Consider the following 17,846-nt stretch of genomic DNA (forward strand, 5'->3'; position numbering starts at 1 on the left):
ATAATGTTTTGTAAATTGCAACAACCAAGAGAGTGAGAGAAAAAAAAAGAAATACATTTGGATCGCCATACCATAACGTACGAAATGAAAAACCCCAGGGCGACTACAACGCGCGGCACTCTCAAGCAGTTGACAGAAGAGTGAGAAAAAATAAACAGTTGTCAAAAAAATAAAACAGAAGACAACCAAATACACACTGCAACTTATATCTGAATTTGATTTCTTCCCCCCATCTTGAAACACATTCATTATTGACAATGTCTTCAGAAATAATCCAAGATCCAACTGGATTTAGTAAATCATTTAGATCTACATATTCAAATGATACCAATAATGAGTTTTACTTCCACATCATCAATTACTCCAATCAACAAATAATCAATATCTCAATTAATGGGTTGTTGGATACCACATTTGAATTACCCGTATCTACAAAATCAACCATCAACTACATATCATCAATGGAAATACAAAATGATGGATATGACGAAGAAGATGATCGAGAAAGAGAAGTGATTCCTGAACCGGTGCTATTGATTGGAGACCATGCAAATATGAAACTACTGATTGTGGCTAGTCAAATAAGTAAAATTATCAGTGTGACTAGCCCCAAACCTACAATCTTATCAATTGGATCAAAATGGTTTGGAAAAGGAGATGAAGTACATGACGATGATTTTGATAGATTAATGTTCATACTAGAAAATGTGAAAAAGTTGTTCTAAATTAGATATTTATATAAAAAAAAAAAGTTCCATTTATCTATAGACTTGTATTTGAAATTGTAATTAAAAGAAAAATCTATTATTTTTTAGCTTTTGGTTCTCTAACCTTGGCAGGAACCTTTCTTTCCTTTTGACCAAAGACCAATTTATGTGGTTTCATGAATTTGTCTACAACATCATTATCAACTTTTTGTCTTCTTTCTTGATAAGCAGCAACAAATTCTTGTAATACTTCAATACATTCTTTCTTCATTTCACCAGATAAAATTTCACCCTTCTTGTAACCTTCTGATAATTTAGCCAATTTTTCATCGTCATAACTAAAGAAACTTAAATATTGGAACGCAACATCAACATCTGGGTTACCACCCAATTGTCTGTGTTCTTCAGCAGTGGCTCTACCACCGGAGAATGCATACTTGTTGATCTTCTTTTTGATTTGAGCAGCAGAATCACCCATGAAAATAGAAGTAGTGGTGTCTGAAGCAGACATCTTGGTAGATGCACCTTGTAAAGCTGGGAAGAATTTAGCATGAATTAAAGCTGGTTTGGAGAATCTCAATTTATCAGCAACATCTCTACAAACTCTAAAGTAAGGATCTTGATCAATAGCACAAGGAATCAAACATGGAGTCTTTGGTGGTAATCCTAAAATATCAGGGAATGAAGATGGGAAAGCAGTGGCAATTTGAATACTGGCGAAATGAATCTTACCAATACAATCAGAATCAGTGAAACCGAAAACAGCCTTGGCAGTAGTTGTGTTAATTTGACGAGAAGTTCTAACAACATTTTCATAAAATGCACCACCCATGTATTGCAAATCGGAGAAAATGAATGTGTTTTCTGGATTGAAACCCACAGCGATGATATCTTTACAATTTTCAATTGCAAAACCTTTAACATCGTCAATAGTTAATTTTGGTTTGAATAAGAATTTTTCATCATCTGTCAATTCAATAACTAATGGGGCATCAAATACTTCTTGTAACCATTTAGTGAAAATAAAAGGAACCATATGTCCCAAATGCATAGAATCAGAAGATGGACCTCTACCAGTATACAAGAAAAATGGTTCACCATGTTCATATAAATCCAAAATACGGTCTAAATCTCTTTGGGAAAAGAAAACACCTCTTTTCAAAAATGGATGTGGTTCTACTCCAGTGACTTCTTTGAATCTAGTCAAAGTTTCTGGGGTGATATGTTTGGTACCAAATTGATTGATTAATTTATCATAATCAATACCCATGGCTTTACCATCAACAACGGCACCTTCAACTTCCCATGGTGTGATTTTTTGTTCAGTTCCTTCGGAGACCTTTAAGTCGGCAACTTTTTCTTCAACTGACATTTCTATTGTTTCAGTTGTAACTAATCTCTATGAGTGTAAGTTTGATCTCAAGATGGGCTTTTTCAAAAACCCAATGATTTTTTTTTTCCTGGTCTCTATTGTGATATCAAGTTGTCTCGCAAAAAATTTTCAAACTACGAGAGTATGGTGGTGCTTACACATTACAGATGTAAGTCAATCGTGTGTGTGCTTCAACTGTTCGAATTAACTTTTGTTAACTACGGGGAAGTGTCATCTACATTATTTAGTTTTATTATATTTTTGATTATAAGATATCGGTTTTTTGTTTTCTGTTTTAAAATCCCATTAAATTATACTATACAGATATATTCTTTCAACACACAATCCAGGAGCATTTTTTGGTTTTTCTTAGAAGTGTAATTTTTGGAAGAACCATTTGTTCTTACCAGCTTGGTGTTTTTCTTCAAAAGCCTTTTTGACGACTTTCTTAGCTTCTTCTCTTTGGGTTGGTTCTTCCAAAGATTCAGAAGTAACAGAAGATTTGAAAGATTCGACATCCAAAGAGTATCTAGTTGGCATCAAGTGGTTGTAGTTGACTAATTTAACAAATGGCTTGACCTTAGTTCTCTTGGCAACTTTCTTAGCATCCATCTTCTTGGTAACCTTCAATGGGGCTCTTTCAACACCAGCAACAATGGCGTGTGGGAATGGATGAGATTTGGTACCTTCGTCATGTGGTTTGACAATGACTACTTTTTTACCAGCGTAACGACCTCTAACGACGATAGCTAAAAAATATAATTAGTTAGTATTCATAAAAAAAACTTATTCATATAAAATATCTTTGATTTGTGATTTAACAATGCCCTGAGTACTCTTATTATCTTTTCTATTATTCTGATGATACATTTTTTAATTGGTCCCATTATACGATTGTTTGTAATATACTGAATTAATCTGTCAACCTAGTCTGACCACTTCAATATTTCGAATATTCCTATTCATATTTCAATTCCAATTCATATTCATCTTCTAGTTATGAAGTATTTGCTTGTAATATTGACTCTACTGATATCCTCATCAATTATGAAAATTTTTTCACTTCTCATCAGTTTCAAATTCTCTAGATCTCTTTTCAATTAATCCATTCTCTCCAGTTGGCATTTATCACTATTCATTCTATCATTCCATGATATTTACATACCAACTTTACCAGATTTGATGAATTTAGCCATTTTTGGTTCTTAATATCTTATAGTATGTATCAAAACTATGAAAATTCCTCTTTCTTTTTTTTTTTTTTTTGGAAAGTATGAAATTTTTTTTTCTTCCTTTGCTAGACATCTCTCACTGGTTCGTACTCGCACTGTGTGTGTGTGGTTCGGCGCACCATACATTATGACGAGAAGCGAGGGGAACATAGTTTACAATGTATTGTGTGCGAAAAGGAAAAAAATAACTTCCTTAACTATGGAGTGCACTGCACAATTAATTAAGCCTGTATACAAACTAGGGCTACAACCCTAACGAATTATGTTTGAACAAATCTCTGACATTCAGCACCATATGGATACATACAAAAAAAATCAATGAAGTACATTTTTAAAATTTATGTATAATAATATATAACTATATATGTATATGTTTGTTATTCCTCTTCTAGTTTCATGTGTGATTGATCATGTTCTCTTTGTTTCGAATAAGCGTGAATTGGTTGAGTAGTTGGACAAGAAGGAGGAGAAGGGGATAGGAGATGTTGAAAGTTGACCAAATTCATTACTTTTTTCTAGTACTTCTTGCTAGGAACTTTGAATTCAACTGAGTTACACCAGGTGTAGTTTTATTACCATTAGTTTGGGTATTGTGTGACCTGAGTTTGTTAAGATCAACTTTGCTTCCATCCTCCTTAGTAAAACTTGAACGACCATGGCTATGATGGTACGAAGAATGCGTATTTTGTGATACGGCCAATTTCGCAGCATGCAACATCCCATTGGAATTTGATTTATTTGGTAACCCTGTATGATAATTAAGTTCATTTTTTGGACTAGTCGGTGGAGGACTAACTGGTGGTGGCTTTCTTCTTGGACCGCTCGATAAAATCTTTGCTTTCAACATATTAGATGGTCTTGCATTCGCTTCACGAGGTGATTGTGTTGGACTTGTAGTAGTCTTTATATTAGTAGATCTTTGAGCTGATTGTGCATTCGACTTATTATGAGGGTCAAATGCTGGAGAGTCCAAAAGTTTAGGAGATGAAACGGCTGACAGGGACAGCTTCTTTGGAATAGGAGCAACAATAGTATCCTTCTTAGATTGTTGTGATTCATATTCAGCTAATTTTTCTCTTTCTAGTTCATTGAACTTTGACTTTGCCAATGCTTCCGTCCATGGATTAACTTCAAAAGTCTCCACTTCAAAAACAAGAGAATTATCAATAGAACTAATCACAAAAACACCAACAGAAGGTAACATTTTGGAAAGCTTACTCTGTGAAGAAACCAACTCTTGAAAATGGATGAATGGATACTTCAATCTAACCTCTGCCAATAAAATAAAATTCGATTCACCTTCATCTCTTGTAAAAAGTAATGCTCTACCGTGAGTTGTAACCACCATAGTACAGGTCTGGGGCCTGTCAGTCAAGCTTGGACCACGAGAATCATCATTCTCATGTCTGTCGATGTGACTGAATCCCAATTTTTTGAAGAACGATTTCTTGCCCAGTTTATTGCTACTTCCACCAGAAGTCGAACCAGATCTTTGGAGATCTACACTGTTCTTTCCACTCGCAGTTGATGAACTTCTTTTCATGTTGTATTGTGGTTCTAAAATTGCAAGCGACTCATCTGCATTTTCATTGTTCTTAAATTCCAACGCATTATTGTTCACTTCATTAACTAACTGTGCCATCAAACTCGTATTTGATCGATTCCTTTGAGTAGCATTTTTTAAATTCAACGGCGAAGCATGCAACGAGGCTTTATTTTTTCTTTCAAATGGTTCAGTTGGCTCCTTATGCACAATGACGGGACCAAGTCTTATAACTCTTTCATCCGGGTGTGTCAAATATGATCCCCATGCTGCTTCCAATGTAGTCATTGGCGTAACCTCCATTGGTTGTGGTTTCACAGGTTCAGATTTTTGGACAACATGCTGTTGCTGATTCAGTGGCTGTCTTGATAATGATCCCCTATCACGTTCTCTCTCCTTTGTAGATGCAGATTGTCTGGCATAACTGGCAATCGGAGCTCTTGTTGCAATTTGTGGACGTAAAATATTGGTACCAGGAATGTAATCTCCAGGGGCATGAATTGTTCTCTTATTACTGACTTCTTTAGACTCGCTATGGGCTGACCCCTTTGGTGAATCATCAGAAACACTGGTATCCGAGTTTGTCTGCGGTTTATTTAACACAAAAGCGGCAACTGATGCGGCGCTAACACCATCAGTAGACTTGTTATTATGTGCTGTGTTTGGCGATCTTAGTTCTGGAGCTGGTGATGTACCATGAGTACCATTGCCCGCAGCGGTAGATGGTATTTGTGACTTAGGTTTAGTAGGTGCAACCGTTTTCTTGACAATCTTTTTTCTAAAAGCAGGACCTGGTGTTTTGTTCAATTCGGGTATTTTCATCATGGATTTCGCAGTCATCTTATAAGGTCCAAGTTCGGGAGGCTCGGAAAGCCAAATCAGGTCGAAGTCATCAAAGTCAATTGACTGAAAGAAATAATGGTTTTGGATCTCAGGAATAGTGGCACGTCTAGATGGTTGCAACACAAGAATCTTCTTAATCAAGTCTCGAATAACTGTGGGGAAACCAGCACTAAATGCATACTGCAATTTCGTGATCTTTTGAAACGTCAAATATTCATTTGTAGCTCTAAACGGAGGCTTACCAGCAATCATTTGATAGATGATACAACCAAAGGCCCATATATCACCAGGTTTACCACAATATTTGCTTTCCAATAATTCTGGTGACACGTATTCAGCCGTACCAACGAAGGATTTGGCTCTGACATCAATTGGGTAATCTTCGCTATCATCATTTTTCTTTTCTAATAGTCTAGCAGTACCAAAATCAGTAATTCTAACTCTCATTTGATCGTCAATTAAAATATTCTCTGGTTTCAAATCACGATGAATCACACCATTGTCATGCATATACTTTATCGCATCCAATATTTGTGCACCAAAATGTCTGGTGCTCTCTTCATTTAAGGTATTGTATTTTTTAATCAAAGTCAACAACTCGCCATTGGAAGCATAATCTAATACAAAATAAAGAGAGTCTTTATCTTGGAAAGTGAAATATAACGAGATTATGCCTAGTCTATCACTCAATCTGTTTAGAGCATGTTTTTCAATATTGACATATTTGACCTTCTTTTCTTTAATTATGTGACGTTTATCAAGAACTTTGACAGCATATTGTTTAGATGTAATCTTATCAGTAGCAAGAATGACAGTTGAATAAGAACCTTCTCCCAATTCTTTACCAAATTTAAAATCAGTGACACTTCTTCGAATGACCTTGGTTTCTCCTGCTGGAGTGTGAACCGTTTTGATTGCTGATCCTCTTCTCTCCCAATCTTCTTTACTTTTCTTTAGTTGAGGAGCGACAGGAATTTCATCGCTTGAAGTTTCTTTCTCTGATCCTTGCTCCTCTGCATTTTCACATTCTTCTTGTTCTTCATTTTCAGACATATACTCACCAACAACTTCATGGGCAACTGTTTCCTCGATAGGCTCAGGGGGAGGTGTTTGGTCGACTAGATGATTGAACTCTGTGCTGACATTCGGACTATCTAATAATACATTCAATGATGAGTTGGTAATTGCTCGTGGATATGCAGGTCTGAAATCAAAAGAGTTGGTGGATAAGGGGGTTCCAGGGTCTGTTCTAGCACCCATTTCAGCGGAAACATTTTCCAATGATGATAACCTGGATGATATATGAACAACAGGCAAATCTTGTGGTTGTGTAGGTGATTTGTAAATAAATGCATTTTCTGCTTGGTTATGTTCGGAATCCAAGGTATCAACACTATCATTATTGGCTTGCGCGGCAATAGTGTAATTATTATAAATATCGTCCAAATCGTCGTGCAAGTCCCTCAAACTGGTGGGACTCATCTGTTTTTCATCATCCTGTTCATGTATATCCTCTTCATGATGTTCTTGTTTATCCTTATTGCTGCTTTTGTGGTGGAAGCTGTATCTAAAAGTTGGTAATGTCATATTTATCTTGTATTTGCTATTATATTTGATTCTCTTCTTGTATTATTCCGATATTCCATTGATATTTTCAATTATTGATCCATACCACCAATGGGTTAAGCCTTTGAATATATAATAAGTATATATATAACTTGCAATTTGGAATTGGAAAGAAACAACAAGGGGGATTGGAGAAAAAAAAAAGTGAGCTTGATTTCAACTACAATGAAACTCACTGCCTATTTTTTTTTTGTTGTTGTTGTTCTATGAGCTTTCGGCTGTGGAAAAAGGACGACAAGGGAAGAAAAATTCTGGTGAACGTTTTTCGATTTTTTTTTTTTTAGGCTGTTCTTTTTCTTTGATTAACTTTTGTTGCTTTTGTTGCACATTCACACACTCAAGTATGCACAAAAAAACTGTTCTAGTAAGTAAAGGATATCAAACACCAAGGTAACTTGACTAATCAGTTAACCATACATCCATGTGCTTATCCATGTATTGAAAGTAACTTCTATTAGAGAGACAATAACAATAGTCTGAATATGTAGAGTTGATAATGACTGTTGTATAACGTCAATCTGGAAACTATTTCAAAGAGATGTTGCTAAATCCATATTATGTAAATATAACTAAGGTAAAGCAGAGAAAAAGGGCAAAATAATTTTGCCATAAAATTGATTCAACTGCAATAGCAAGTTCTACATATGCTGATATCACGTGATGACGTCATAAACAATTTTATCGTGGCCAGAATCATAGATGAAAGTAATAAGATAAAAAGGGGGATTGATTTTCTTTCCCTTGAATAAATGTTCACGTGACAAAATGACGATGCGCAATTTGTGCTACTGTTTGTCTATAATGTTGGAGTTTTCTATAATGAAATGTTGCAACACAAAGCCAATATAAAGAATCAAATGGTTCAGTAGCGTTTGTTACATGTGGTCATCCAGCTATGGTTGATGAAGTCCGTTATTTTGCTGCTCAAAACGTTTGCAACCCAGAACACAAGAGAGTTGATTTCTACGAGCAATTACAAGTTTGGGCTTAGTGTTGTGTAAGTGTAGTAATAATAATACATTGCAATTTACTTATTTATTAAATATAGCACGTCTCTCACAGTGAAACATTGTTTCACCAATTTGATAGGAATAACCAGCAATGAATACGCAACAAGCGTCTCGCAGTGCCACCTTGATGTTTACCTCCAGCCTTGCGGCAATCCATAACTTCTTTGAGCGTGATAATCGCCATCACCAACTGATAGTCAGCTCTCATTTATCATTTCAGATTCTGTTTTGTTTCTGTTTTTGTTCCACGCTGAGGTTCATATCCATGCTTCTTCAAAAATACGCGGAGACCTTCGAGGCTCACCAGGAGACCAAAATGTTGAATAACTTCAAGGCGGGTCATCTGAGGATTCGATTTCACAAATTGCACAATTGTTGGTCCCATATGAGTGGGGATTTTCCTGTTTTTGTGTGCTGGTTTGTCCAAACTGTTCCCATCTGGCTTTGAATTCCTTCTATCAATAGCAGACAGATACGTACTGCTTTTACATCCAAGAGCTTCCGCCTGTTTCTGAATGGTGATCTTCGGTGGTTTAACTAGGCTCTTCAACTTGGTTCGAATATTATTGAACGATGGTTCACTTTCAATCTTTTTCAATTGTGCTTTATAAAATGCATCCATTTCTTTCTGGTAAAAGGATACGCCGTCGTGAAATCCATACATGTGGATTCTCTTCTCTACCGTGAACTCCCTTCTGTCTCCACGTTTCTTTTCGGGTTTCTTAACTTTCGATGCGGCAATTGTCCTATGCGAGTTACTGCTTTCTGGCTCCTCTGTATCGATAGTTGAGCTTTCTGGAATACTTGGAAATGGACTTGATAAATCGGGATTTAGAATACTATTCATTGATACTGGCGAGTGGACATGATCGGTAAATAAGTTCTCGTCAAAGGGAAGACTCTCTGGAACAAATGAAGGATTTTCTGAACCTGACATTTCTCTCTCTGGTGGTGTAATGAATGTATGATTAATGATACCGATAACCGATTGTACAGTAAACATTCAAATTAAATTTTTGTAAACAAAAACATCCGTTGTATTTTTCCCCTTACACGTGATAGATAAACCAAACGCAGTTTGTACTGGAATTTTACTTTGGTCCTTACAGTTGAAACCAGAAAAAAAAAGGTTCATGTATCAAACTAAAACAGATCAATCGTCCTTGAGTTATTTTTTTTTTTTTCAAAAATCTACATCAATATTAACGGCTACAAATTAAAGCACATCATCGTCTTAGCTTGTTCTACATATTGATATATTTGAAGTGAACGTTATGCAATAGTAGCTGTGACAACTATTTACCAAGGATTATTGCCATTCCATATACACACTTTATCGCATATTACTTTTCACACTGTTTTGTATTTAAACCTCGAGACAAATGGCTTTCCCACTAAACCAACAACAGCTAATACATCACCTTAGAACTTCATACCTTGTACTAGATGAAGAATCAGATTACACTAGGAAGCTCTTAAAACCTATTCCGTTGTCCAGTGATCAACCACAAACCGTACCGATCATTCCCGATTCTCCCCCTATTACTTTTGAAATTGCAAGACATTTAAAGAAATCAGTACATAATAATACAAAGTTCACAGATTCATTCAATTCATTATCTCACATAAACGTATCCAAGAAATCTCGCAAAAAGAAAAAGAAAAGATTGAGAAGGAAACCGAAACATGAAGCATTAATAAAAGAATCAGCAAGCCCAGATAATGCTAACACTTCAACTATCACGTTAACCCACGAAGAAGACGAAGACATAGTAGAGGATGAGCATAAACTAGATGATGAAGAATTGAACAATTGCGTGGCCACAAAAACAGATTCTTTGGATTATCCACCGACGGATGCTAATACAAACTATACAGCTGATTCAATACTTAATGGCCAATTGACTGAAGACTCAGAAACCAACAAAACTGGTGATAATAACAACGAAACCACAAACATCGATGAATCACCAACAGACTCAAATACAACATCCAACAACAGTGCCAATTTTGGGCTACGATATACCAAAACGATCCGTGGATCTAGTGGCAACAAGAAGCAAAGACCAAAATCACGAACAAAAATACCTATTGTAAACAAGTTTTTCCAATCAGGAAAACAGGAAGCCAACCATGATGCGATATCTGATACAGATAGTGATAGTGATAGTGATAGTGATGTTGAACAAAGACGAATGAAATTATACCCTGCAGAAAGTTTTAGTTCTCTGAATAATAATAACTTGGAAGAAGTGACCACAGAAGATGGCGATGCTACAGAACAAGAGAAACGTGAAGAACTTCCTTCTAGAAAAAGTGAGGATAGGAGTGATGCTGTCACAATTGATAGTGATTTTGGAGTGCCGGTAAACTCCAGAGGGCACGTCGTCCATAACTATAATCCTAATGATGATGATGATGATGATGAAATTCAAGATGAAGTTGACGACGAAGATGAAATTGAAGAGGACGAAGACGATGGTGATGATGAGTATGAATATGAGGAAGCATCGGATGAATCAGAATTAGATGGTGACTTAGGTTCTAATGACTCTGAATTTACGGATTTGGATAATGATTCTATGATGGATTCATCGTTATTAATGGATTCTACTTATACCGATAATCGAGAAGACAGTTTTTCCTTTGTTCGGACTAGTAACGTTTCTGAGTTTGATACCAGGAAAAGTAGAAAGAAGAAGAAAACTGATCCTTTTGATCAGCATACAGTTCCTAAAACATCCATAAGACCACGCTCATCATCTGTCAGTCATAATAAATCGTACCTTGGAATTTCGACTATGGGAAAGAAACCTACATTGCAGTTTACAAAGATCGAACCTACTAAACTAGAGCATTCAAAGAATTCGAATTTAAGTTCATTGATTCATTCCAAGTATAAATCAAACCATGTTAATCCATTAAATTATTATTCCTTTGTCGATGCTAGTAATGCATCGTCTCACAAAGCATTGATTGACATATTTGTACCGCCATGCACAAAAGCATCTATCAAAAATTTAGCCATGGTTGATAATATTGCCATCTCAGATTGTATCGGATACGTTTTACTTTACCTTTGTAAACTTCCAGAATTTAGCAAAGTGAATGATTTTACCTACTTGAATCCCAACAACTGGCGGCTAGAATTGGTGGACGAGGATGGTGAAAATTATGGATCTTTTGGGATATTAGATCGTACAAGATTACTTTCATCTTATAATAATCCAAAAGAGTTAGCAATTTGCAAAGTTTCCAGTAAAAGTGAGCTTGCGAAAAATGAATCACAATCTCCATTACCTTTAGCATTCAAAAATAATCTTGAATCCTTCCAACGTAAACGACACAGTATTAATCAACTTGTTGAAAGTGAGTTTGGTGATTCAAATGCTGAGAAAATTGAATTGCAAATTGGAGTATTTGAATACGACAATGACGGCTTACCTAAGAAGCAATCTATAAAAGTTCCAAGTGACTATTCTATGGGCCAGGTTTTGAAAGAATTTTGTGCTCAGAATGGTTTAGTACTTACAAAATATCGATTTAAAATGGTTGATCAAAGCACCGGTCAAAGTGGTTTTGTTAGAGATGTGGAGAAATGTGGTAATTTACCACTGAAGGTTTTGGAGTTAATTCCACTGGAAACGAGACATAACCTGATTATTGAATCAAGTTATAATATTGGAATGATTGAAGCAAAGATTACACCTCTGGATTACACATTACCAAACATTACCCCTAATGCTGATCAATTAGATGAAAAGATGAGTAGTTTGAACTTGCTGGAAGCCCAAAAACAACCAGGTTTACCTATCCCACTTAGAGAGCAAGACCGTAAGACTTCAGTCAATTCAACTAATTCAATTAAACAAGCCATCAGTTCCAACAAATATCTCGATGATATTTTGAAGGGAAACAATCCAGAATTGCCAATAAACTTGAACACCATTTACTTCAAGTGGAAAGTATTAAAGAACAACAGTAAGATGAAGATTAAAAATTTCAGTGAAAAGAATTTCATTATTGATGGAGATTATATTCATTTAACACCTCCTGATGACTTGACATTGAGGGTTCCTGGAGGTGAATCCTCCGTGACAAATAATTTGGGAGGACATCACCATCATAACTATTTGAATCATCAGTTCAACAAGAATCACAATAAACAACTGTCAAAGACATATTCGTTCCATATAACTCAAATACTTAAATTAAAGCAGTATATAAAAAACCCAAGTTATTTCAGAATAATTATTCAGAGTCAACAATCAATGGATGAAGATACTGTTAATGGAGGAGTTACTACGAATGGAAACACGACGAATATTAACAACACCAATAGTAAAGAAATTCCGATGAAGAAGTTTTATTTAATAGCTGCTAATGAATCGGAATGCCTGGAAATCATAAGCAAACTAAAATGGGTATTGCAAGTGTATAATTTTTCTAGTGGTGTATAATGATTAAGACGTCAGTAGTTCACGTCATAAAAGTGCTTATTAATATTAAAATAACGAAACATTTTTATTAAACGGTAGACAACATATATTATTTCCGTGTGCTTGATTTAGCCCCCTTTGGAACTCTTGCTAACCAATATAAGAATACAGCCAACACAATATTACTAACAATAAAGGAAATAAATATACCAAAATTTCTCCATCTTTCACTATACAAAGCATGAATACTATTCAAAAATTGATCCGTTGAATTCATTGCACAAAATGAACAACCCTCCTTCTCATTAACTAAGTAATAACCCCCTGCTACACTGATATATGGATCTAAGAACGAGGAACATGTTTGCCCAACTGGAGGAGTGACTACAAGAAACTCCCTTGAAGAGCATTCAACTTTATTATGTGCCAAACCGGTAGCTAAAACACCCTGAATCCAATATGTAAATGGTGTACATCGATACATGAAAATCCAAAACCTGGGCATACTTTCTGGAACAGCCAAAACACCACAAAACATCAAACATAGTAAGAATAAAGTTGCTGATAAGCATCCTGCATTTTCAATTAACTCGTTGAATGAGATGCATAATTGTCCAAATGTAGAAGCAAATACATAGAACGAAGTGATGAACAACCACAATAATACACCCCGACCAGTAACAGTATGGGTCGGCTCTGCGTTTTCATATAAACCAACAGGATAATACCAACAAAAAAATGCAATTGTTCCCACAACAATCTGATAAGGTAGCTCTGAGGTTACTTGGCCAGTAATAAATGCAAACCAACTGTATGTTCTTGAAGGTGCTTCTCGAACTTCAAATACCTCGCGTTGTCTCACAAAAAATGGCAACACTTGATCAACTATTGTTGTCAATGGAACAGTATACATAAAAACTGCAAGCATTTGATTTGATAAACCTTGAATATCATTCTTAGCTTTGAAAAATGAAAACCCAATAAATATGGATGATATAACAATTAGAAAAAATTTGGAATATATATACCTTGGTGATCTCCAATCTTGTACAATTGCTCTCCAACTAACAAGCAAATATTGTTTCCAAATAGGTGCCGCATATTTTAAAAGTGTTTCTGGATCTTCATCTCTTGGTAGCATGACTAATTCAGTTTCCATTCGGTTGAGTTGGTTTCTGACAGCTTCATATTCATTAGAATTTCTCCAAACTTCAAAATAATCTTGTTTGGCATGAGAACCTGGAGCTGCGCCAACAATTTCTAACATCCATTCTGCTGGATTTTCATCTTTTGGACATGGGTCAGCACCATGGTTTTCGAGATAGTCAATCATTGTCTGGCAATTATCACCTAATGCACCAAAATACACAGTTTGGCCCCCTTTCTGTAAAAACAACAATCTATCAAATTCAGCCATAATAATTGCAGACGGTTGATGTATAGTACACAAGATAGCTTGGCCATGATCAGCTAACTTTCTCATTAATTTACAAATAGACCAGGCGGTTTGGGAATCTAAACCAGAAGTTGGTTCATCCAAGAATAGTAACAACTTAGGCTTGGCAACTAATTCAACACCGATGGTTAATCTCTTTCTTTGTTCAACATTCAAACCTTCACCGGCAACACCAACCAATGCATCCGCATAGTTAGTCATCTCCAACAAGTCAATGACGTAGTCAACATATTCATCCTTCTCCTTCTTAGATATTTTGTTTGATTGTCTCAAATATGCAGAAAACTGCAAAGCTTCTCTAACAGTAGATGTCTGTAAATGAATGTCTTGTTGTTGTACATAACCAATTGACCTTTGGAAGGAAGAATCTAACTCGTGTCCGTTAACCATTCGTACACCAGCAGTAATAACACCAGTAGTTACTCTGTTGGATAAACAGTTCAATAAGGTGGTTTTTCCAGCTCCAGATGCACCCATCAATACAGTAATCTGGCCTGGCTTAACCCAACCATCAACATGGTCTAAAATTACTCTATCTTCTCTTTTAATCTTGACTTGATATGTCAAATCTTTCCAGAAGAAAATTTCTTTATCTGAGGGTAAATTGCAACTGTCTCGAATACTATTTTGTTCAATAGATGCTTTCTGTACAATCTGAATACTAATATTCTCAACTGTTGAACCAGATTCAATATCGAACTCGGTAAATCGTCTTTTGTGTTTTTTTAAAGAACTTCTTAAGAACAATACTATTTCCCCTTTTTGGATGGCTCCTTTATTAAGTTCTGTCAATGCAATATAGAGAAACAAAAGAACCACCGCAAACGCAAAAGATATGCCAAAATTTCTCCATTTGTGGGAATTGAAAAATTCAAACCCAACTCGTAAATAATCATCACCTCGAACAACATCACTACCAGGAATACCCCCTATACTGGAACATACTTTGTATTCAAGAGGAAGATTGTCATATCCCGAGCCTGATGGGACAATCTGACCACAAGGAAATTCTCTATCGTGATATTCGTTCACCATAAGTGATTCAAACATATAACTAACCGGGTTTATCCATTTGATCCATTTAGACCAACCTAGCATGCTTGGATAGGGAATAACGAAGCCAGTGAAGACAATAATCGCTAATAATATCACTCCAGCTGGCGTCATTGCACCTGCTAAACTAGTAAACATAGAACCAATTGATCTAAAAATGTGTGACATTACAAGAGTGCATAATATTCCAATTAACCAATAAAAGAAAAATCTTCCAGCACCACTCCTGAGACCAACCATGAAATAGAAAGGTATGTTGAAACATAAAGACATACTTAGTTTAACAGGTAATTCTGTTATGATACTGGCTAAAGCATCTGCTGATGGTCGGTATAGTGCAAATTTCTTGTGCTTCTCAACTATTGGTCTTGCTTCAAAAAGAGCAACAATTTCAAGAAGAGAGGAGATAGCATTGAATACTAAAGCAAAGTAAAGAGAACCAGATCTGTAGTAGAAAGTGGTAGTATTTTTCTTTAGATTAAAGAAAACAGATGCAAGAAGTAGTCCCATGACTAATTGGGAAAATATCATAATAAGTGGGATTGAAGGGTCAGCTTTCATACGAAGAAAATTTCGTTGCATAACATATTTAACTTGCATGAAGAATGACACCGTGTAAGGTGATGTAGGACGAGTATGGTTTGATTGTCTTGCAACATGGGACTCGTGGTAAGTTTGTTTGATGTTTAACTTTTCACATTCAATGAAATATGAATCAATTTCATTTATCAACATAGTATACTCCGGTGATCTCTTCCAATACGCTTCAAACTCTTCTGGGGTTCGTGGCACTTTATTTTCATATCCTGGTAATGCCCTTCTCTCTGAAGGGTTTGTTAAGGAAGTCAAGAAATCAGCTGTTGTCTGTCTTTGGGGACAATCATAGCCCATTCTGATGAAATACTCCTTGGCTTTATTGGCTTTACCAAAGAAGATCTGATGTCCTTCATACAATACAACAACATTATCAAACAAATCATAAGCATCTTGTGAACATTGATAGATGGCAACTATAGGAGTGCTTTCCAAAATAACTGCAGATGTTTTTAGAGCTTTGATAAATTCCAATGCAGTGGCGGCATCTAAGCCTCTTGTGGCATTGTCCCAACATTGAACATTAGCACCACTCAACGATGCTTCTGCAATGGAAACTCTTTTTCTTTCACCACCGGAAACACCTGTAACAAAATCATTTCCAACATTTGTATTCCTTGTATGTAACAAACCATAGGTTGCCATGTAAACACTAGCCATGTGTTTAGCAAATGTTTCTCTATCAACACCCTCACCTCTGTTCTGTGGTGTTCTCATTCTAGCAGCGAATTCCAAAACTTGACCAACAGTTAAATGTGGGAAATGAGCATCGGTTTCTGCAGAATAGATAACATTACCACGATAATGATTTTCAATCTTTGTTGATGATATTCCATCATAGATAATTTTTGATTCTTTACCAATATGAAATCCATATGTTTGTGACGCCAATGTTTTCAACAATGTGGAACAGCCAGCTCCTGGTCTACCCAAAACAACTGTAAGTTCACCTGGTTTCATTATTCCATCCATTGGTTTCAAAATATCAAAGTATATTGAATTATCGTGCTTCTTCAAATAATGCACACCATCATTTATTAGTTTCCAGAAGACATTTGCTACTGTCGGTTGATAATTGTAATCATTGGCTACAGCATAAGCTCTCAAGTTGCTATAAGCCACTCCCAATTTAGTGGGCCTGTAATACTCTAGATCTGAATCATACAATTTTCTTAAGTTCTTGACCCAAAGCTTGGCGTTGAAATTATCTGACTCAGGATTCAATTTTTCACGGGAATGGGCTTCATCAGTATATGGGTTAATACCTGGTACTTCTGACATATTTGTATGCAATCTCTGTAAATCATTATTACCATTCGTAGTAGATTCATGAGTGAATTCTCTGGCTAAATTTTGGATATCTTCTAATATATGAGCATCGAACCCACCATAATTATCAACTGTTAACTGATTCCCTTCTCTATTGATTTGTGTTTTATCGGACATTTCTAATAGTTGTTAATGGTATTCAAGTTGTTAATATACGGCTAAATTTCATAAATAGAGACGTAATTTGTTGGTTTTATATGTATATCTTTGTGAAACTCGTAAACTTTGTTCTGCTACAATATCAGTTTCCTTTCCATAAAATAGAACTTGAACACCAGGAATGTATTACCTTCTAATCCAGGTGAAAGGTTTCACCCCGTATATGAATGTAAATCTTAGTCTAAATTTATCAATTGATTGGAAGAATATCAATGGATAACCCACTTACCTGTGAATACCAAGAATACAAATCCAAAGGTTCAGCCATTATTTTCCACTTGGGAATTTAGATCATACATCAATCGTCATTTATATTTGGTTCAAACCAAAGATAACTGTTTTTAATAGATGTTATTTGTTGATAAGCATAAATAAAACGCCATTTGTGATGGGCAACATATTCGCTTAATTAGTTTTGTTATTAGCCCTGCACACTTAGTCTGAAAGATAACATTTTTACAAATTATACAATTCTCAATGATG

The 17,846-nt window shown here is 35.7% G+C and overlaps 7 protein-coding genes across 7 annotated transcripts; 2 read left to right on the forward strand and 5 right to left on the reverse strand. All coding sequences in view use genetic code 12, as the record gives it.

Moving 5' to 3' along the window:
- Positions 1-257: 257 nt before the first annotated feature.
- Positions 258-725, forward strand: CTRG_03520 (uncharacterized protein; the record flags this gene model as incomplete). The annotated part of the gene is made up of 1 exon (XM_002549177.1): positions 258-725. One exon carries the CDS (start codon positions 258-260, stop codon positions 723-725), a length of 468 nt encoding a protein of 155 aa, XP_002549223.1.
- A 79-nt stretch (positions 726-804) lies between these two features.
- On the reverse strand, positions 805-2,079 carry WRS1 (tryptophan--tRNA ligase; the record flags this gene model as incomplete). The annotated part of the gene is made up of 1 exon (XM_002549178.1): positions 805-2,079. The coding sequence occupies one exon, from the start codon at positions 2,077-2,079 to the stop codon at positions 805-807; it is 1,275 nt and encodes a 424-aa protein (XP_002549224.1).
- Positions 2,080-2,448: 369 nt separating this feature from the next.
- Positions 2,449-2,691, reverse strand: RPL27A (60S ribosomal protein eL27; the record flags this gene model as incomplete). The annotated part of the gene is made up of 1 exon (XM_002549179.1): positions 2,449-2,691. The coding sequence occupies one exon, from the start codon at positions 2,689-2,691 to the stop codon at positions 2,449-2,451; it is 243 nt and encodes an 80-aa protein (XP_002549225.1).
- Positions 2,692-3,816: 1,125 nt separating this feature from the next.
- Positions 3,817-7,284, reverse strand: CTRG_03523 (PDPK1 family serine/threonine-protein kinase; the record flags this gene model as incomplete). Its single annotated transcript, XM_002549180.1, has 1 exon — positions 3,817-7,284. One exon carries the CDS (start codon positions 7,282-7,284, stop codon positions 3,817-3,819), a length of 3,468 nt encoding a protein of 1,155 aa, XP_002549226.1.
- Positions 7,285-8,544: 1,260 nt separating this feature from the next.
- CTRG_03524 (uncharacterized protein) lies at positions 8,545-9,336 on the reverse strand (the record flags this gene model as incomplete). Its single annotated transcript, XM_002549181.1, has 1 exon — positions 8,545-9,336. One exon carries the CDS (start codon positions 9,334-9,336, stop codon positions 8,545-8,547), a length of 792 nt encoding a protein of 263 aa, XP_002549227.1.
- Positions 9,337-9,715: 379 nt separating this feature from the next.
- On the forward strand, positions 9,716-12,793 carry CTRG_03525 (uncharacterized protein; the record flags this gene model as incomplete). The annotated part of the gene is made up of 1 exon (XM_002549182.1): positions 9,716-12,793. The coding sequence occupies one exon, from the start codon at positions 9,716-9,718 to the stop codon at positions 12,791-12,793; it is 3,078 nt and encodes a 1,025-aa protein (XP_002549228.1).
- An 88-nt stretch (positions 12,794-12,881) lies between these two features.
- Positions 12,882-17,321, reverse strand: CTRG_03526 (pleiotropic drug resistance family ABC transporter; the record flags this gene model as incomplete). Its single annotated transcript, XM_002549183.1, has 1 exon — positions 12,882-17,321. The coding sequence occupies one exon, from the start codon at positions 17,319-17,321 to the stop codon at positions 12,882-12,884; it is 4,440 nt and encodes a 1,479-aa protein (XP_002549229.1).
- Between the last annotated feature and the right edge of the window lie 525 nt (positions 17,322-17,846).

This window comes from Candida tropicalis, assembly GCF_000006335.3.
Source record: "Candida tropicalis MYA-3404 genomic scaffold supercont3.4, whole genome shotgun sequence".
NCBI classification, from domain to species: domain Eukaryota; kingdom Fungi; phylum Ascomycota; class Pichiomycetes; order Serinales; family Debaryomycetaceae; genus Candida; species Candida tropicalis.